Here is a 5,263-nt window from a genome sequence, read left to right on the forward strand (position 1 = left end):
TGTATGGAATGAGCTGCCAGAGGATGTGGTGGAGGCTGGTACAATTGCAACATTTAAGAGGCATTTGGATGGGTATATGAATAGGAAGGGTTTGGAGGGATATGGGCCGGGTGCTGGCAGGTGGGACTGGATTGGGTTGGGATATCTGGTCGGCATGGATGGGTTGGACCGAAGGGTCTGTTTCCATGCTGTACATCTCTGTGACTCTATGACTCTAGATCCTTGCTTCCTCCACCTTACATAAGCTGCCTTCTTCCTTTTGACGAGAAGTTCCTCTGTTCTCGTCATCCAAGGTTCCTTATTCTTACACCTTCTTACTTGTCTCAGAGGAACAAATTTGTGCATCACTCGCAACAACAGCTCCTTAAATAGTCTCAACATGTCAGCTGTGCCCTTCCTGTGGAACAATTGCTCCCAGTCTGTACTTCCCAACTCCTGTCTGATAGCATTATAATTTCCTTTTCCCCAATTTCATATCTTCCCTCGGTAACTGCTCCTTTCACTCTCCAAGGCTATGTTAAATGTGAGGCATTTGTGATCACTTTCACCAAAGTGGTCTCCCACCATGAGATCTGACACCAGTCCTGGCTCACTGCAGAACACCAAATCCAAAATGGCCTCTCCCCTCGTCGGTCTGTCTACATACTGAGTAAGGAAACCCTCCTGAACACACCTGACAAAAACGGCTCCATCCAAAACCATGTGCACTTAGGAGGTTCTAGCCGATATTGAGAAAGTTGAATCACCCATAACAACAACCCTGCTACTTTTGCATTTTTCCAGAATCTGCTCGCCTATGAGATCTTCAATCTCTCTACAGTCCTTAGGTGGTCTGTAGAAAACCCCCATTGCGGTGGTTGTTCCCTTGCTGGTCCTAACTTCCACCCTTACTGACTCAGTAGACATTCATTTCTGTAGCTGTGATGGACTATCTAATTAGCAATGCTACACCCCCTCATCTTTTTCCACCCTCCCTGTTCTTTCTAAATGTTCTAAACCCTGGAACACCATTGACCAGAAATTGAACTAGATAGAAATACTGTGGCTACAAAAGCAGAGGCTAGGGATCCTGCAGCAAGTTCAGAAAAGATTTACAAGGATGTTGCCAGGGTTGGAGGATTTGAGCTGTAGGGAGAGGTTGAATAGGCTAGGGATGTTTTTCCTGGAGCGTCGGAGGGTGAGGGGTGACCTTATAGAGGTTTATAAAAACATGAGGGGCAAGGACAGGATAAATAGACAAAGTCTTTTTCCTGAGGTAGAGAGTCCAGAAGTAGAGGGCATAGGTTTTGTGTGAGAGGGAAAAGATATAGAAGAGACCCGAGGGACATCTTTTTCACTCAAAGGTTGCCAGAGGAAGTGGTGGAGGCTAGTACAATTGCAACATTTAAAAGGCATCTGGATGGGTATATGAATAGGAAGGGTTTGGAGGAATATGGGCCAGGTGCTGGCAGGTGGGACTAGATTGGGTTGGGATATCTGATCGGCATGGACGAGTTGGACCAAAGGGTCTGTTTCCATGCTGTACACCTCTATGACTCTACGACTCTAAGTAATTCATCTTCCAACTCCACAAATCCTTCCACCACTGGCCAGGAGTGTGATAGAACACTCCCCACTTGCCTGGATGACTGCAGCTCCAACAACACTCAAGCAGCTTAACACCATCCAGGACAAAGTAGCCTGCTTGAATGACACCACATCCACAAAACATTCACCCCTCTATCATCAATTCTTGGCAGCAGTCCAGTAGCTACTAGATGAATTGTAAACATTTACCAAGGTTCTTTGACAGCATCTTCTAAACCCAATTCCACTACTCTATAGAAGGACTAGGAAGTAGATATTTGGAAACATGGCAAGTTTCCCTCCAAATCATTCACCATCCAGACTTAGAAATATATTGCTATTCCTTCAGTGTCACTGGATCAAAACCCCTAGAACTACCCCTTCTAAATACATGTGGGCCCATCTATACCAAATGGACTTTGGCAGTTTAAGAAGGCTGCTCAATATCACCTTATTAAGGATAACTTGAATGGACAATAAAGTTCCAGTCAGCAATGTCCATATCAGATGAATGCATTAAAGAAAGTTAACAATCACTTTTGTCTTCTTCTGACCCATTATAATCATAAATAAAAATGGTGCAATTGATGAATTTATTCTCAATTTCACTTTTAAATTAATAGTTGTATTATGTCTCTTACCTTGACTCCTTTTTCACCTCTGTCTCCCTTCAGCCCCCTCAGTCCTGGGAAACCCTGAAAAGAATCGTTGTTCTGAATGTACGGAGATAATAACTGCGCATAACTCTCAGAAATGGAAAATAATTCTTAATCTAATAAACACATTTAGAGTTTTAGTACTGAGCTGTTAAAAGTGGCTTGAATATTTGGACTGTTGGAGTTTTCATTCCAGAAACTTTAAAATTCAAGAATTTAGAAATGCTGAGTCCAATAATAAACTAGTGTGAGAACAAATATGCGATGCAATACACATGGGTCCAAGATGGCAGCAGACTAGGCCTCCTGTGCTGGGGCCCGACTGCTCCAAACACGGTTCTTTTTTTTCATACTTTTCATACTCTACTTACGGACAGCATCCTTTTCGCTATGTACTTTTTGTCTTTTTCTTCTACACATTTGGCTGCATGAATTGGGATCCCTGGCAATGGTAGGCCTGGAACCCAGACTGTTGGCAGCGGCTCCCAGAGAGGGATCTCCTGGGAGTGGTAAGTCCGGAGCCTAGACTTGGTGAGGTGGCAATGGCAGCAGAGCCAGGGTCTCCTGGGGCATCTGCGTCATCATTGCTGCTCCCGAAGTAGGATTCCCAGAACAACTTGCAGAAGCCCTGGAGCCGTGTGCGAGACCCAATTTGAACAGAAGATGTACTCTTATCAAATAATTTATTTTTGTAACTCAAAATGCTTGATTGTGGTGACAAAACACTTATCACCATATCTTCAAGATGTATGTGACAATAAATAAATAAATTTCAATCTTTTCGTATTGAGCATCACCAAGGTTCTAACATACATGTTTATATATATCAGTGCAGGCCCATTAGAAATGCTTGAGGAACCAAAAATACACGCCAGCGCAAATGTAATGCAAATAGTTAATTTAAAGCATGCAGCTAGTATTTCCAGCATTTGCTTTTTAAAATTTGGATTTCCAAAACTTGTAGCATTCTGGTTTCCTGACTTTGTTCCAATTGGTCAAACAGTTTACATCAGGTGCAGGAAAATGGGAACTTTTTTATTTGATGAAACAATTTCTGGGACATGGACGAAGGAAGTATGTTTTTCAATGTTTAGAGGTACAGGAAATGTTATTTTATACTCAAAATCTCTATATGTAGGAGTGTTGGGTAAGTTTTACTTTCAAAAAGGTAATGACACTCCTGATTTTGAACTGAGGAATTTTGTTTAAAGTCAAAGTCATTGAATATAGACATCTGAAGGTGGCAACGCAGGTTGATACAGTGGTCAAGAAGGCATTTGGCATGCTTTCCTTCATCAGACAGGGTATTGAGTACAAGTGTTGGCAGGTCACGTTATAGTTGTATAGGACTTTGGTTCAGCCACATTTGGAATACTGTGTACAGTTCTGGTTGCCACATTACCAAAAGGACGTGGATGCTTTGGAGAGGGTGTAGAGGAGGTTCACCTGGATGTTACCTGGTATGGAAGGCACTAGCTATGAAGAGAGGTTGAGTAGATTAGGATTATTTTCATTAAAAAGATGGAAGACCTGATTGAGGGTTACAAAATCATGAGAGACATAGACAGGATGGATAGCAAGAAGCTTCCCCCTCCCCCCGACCCCAGAGTGGGGGACTCACTTACTAGGGGTCTCAAGTTCAAGATGAGCGGGGAAAAGTTTAAGGGAGATATGCCTGGCAATTTCTTTATGCAGAGGGTGGTGGGTGCCTGGAACGCTTTGCCAGTGGAGGTGGGTAGAGGCAGGCACAATAGCGTCATTTAAGATGTATTTCGACCGATACATGAATGGGCAGGGAGCAGAGGGATACAGATCCTTAGAAAATAGGCGACAGGTTTAGACAGAGGATCTGGATCAGCACAGGCTTGGAGGGCCTAAGGGCCTGTTCCTGTTCTGTAATTTTCTTTGTTCTAACTTTTATGTGGCCACCATTTATGGCCCATTCTTAATGGTAAGACCCTGGACCGTGTTGCTGAACAAAGAGACCTTGGAGTATAGATTCATAGTTCCTTGAAAATGGAGTCATTGGTAGACAGGATTATGAAGAAGGCGTTTGATATGCTTGCCAATATTGGTAAGTGCATTGAATATAGGAGTTGGATAGGCATATAGCAGGACATGTTGTAGCTACACAGGACATTGGTATGGCCACTTCTGGAGGATTGCATGCAATTCTGGTCTCCCGCCCACAGGAAAGAGTTCAGAAAAGATTTCCGAGGATGTTGCCAGGGTGGATGGGTTTGAGCTATAGGGAGAGGCTGAATAGGTCTGGAGCTATTTTCCCTGGAGCATCAGAGACTGAGATGTGAACATATAGAGGTCACAAAACCATGAGGGGCATTGATAGCATATATAGGCAAGGTCATTTCTCTGGAGTGGGGGAATAAAAAACTAGAGGGCATAGGTTTGAGGTGAGAGGGGAATGATTTAAAAGGGACCTGTGGGGCAACTTTTTCATGCAAAGGGTGGTGCATTTATGGACCAGATGAAGTGGTGGAGGCTGGTACAATAATAACATGTAAAAGGCATCTGGATGGGTATATGATTAGGAAGGGTTTAGAGGGACATGGGCCAAATACTGCCAAATGGAACTAGATTTACATACGATTCGGAGATGCTGGTGTTGGACTGGGGTGTACAAAGTTAAAAATCACACAACACCAGGTTATAGTCCAACAGGTTTAATTGGAAGCACACTAGCTTTCGGAGCGACGCTCCTTCATCAGGGTGATTGTGGAGGGCTCGATCGTAACACAGAATTTATAGCAAAAATTTGCAGTGTGATGTAACTGAAATTATACATTGAAGAATTGATTGTCTGTTAAGCCTTTCATCTGTTAGAATACAGTGATAGTTTCACTTCTTTCATGTGTAAATCACAAAACGCTTTTTTTAAAAGTTGCATTCTCGGGTTAGCTGTTAACAATGGTGATAGCTAGACAATATGTTGAAGGTGTTAGCCCCGTGTGTTCTCGGTCTATGACCTGATGTTTAGATTGATTCCAATCTAAAAAGTGAGATAACAGAGTTTTACATAAATT

At 42.8% G+C, this 5,263-nt stretch overlaps 1 protein-coding gene across 3 annotated transcripts in view; it reads right to left on the reverse strand.

Annotated features, from left to right (window-relative positions):
- Positions 1 to 5,263, reverse strand: part of LOC122556638 (collagen alpha-1(XXIII) chain-like) — a 229,667-nt gene that overhangs the window by 22,148 nt on the left and 202,256 nt on the right. For all 3 annotated transcript variants that reach the window (XM_043703584.1, XM_043703583.1, XM_043703582.1), the window contains one exon: positions 2,208 to 2,261. In XM_043703584.1, coding sequence (XP_043559519.1) covers positions 2,208 to 2,261 — 54 coding nt within the window. The remainder of the gene's footprint in view (positions 1 to 2,207; positions 2,262 to 5,263) is intronic.

Source organism: Chiloscyllium plagiosum, chromosome 14 (assembly GCF_004010195.1).
Source record: "Chiloscyllium plagiosum isolate BGI_BamShark_2017 chromosome 14, ASM401019v2, whole genome shotgun sequence".
NCBI lineage: Eukaryota > Metazoa > Chordata > Chondrichthyes > Orectolobiformes > Hemiscylliidae > Chiloscyllium > Chiloscyllium plagiosum.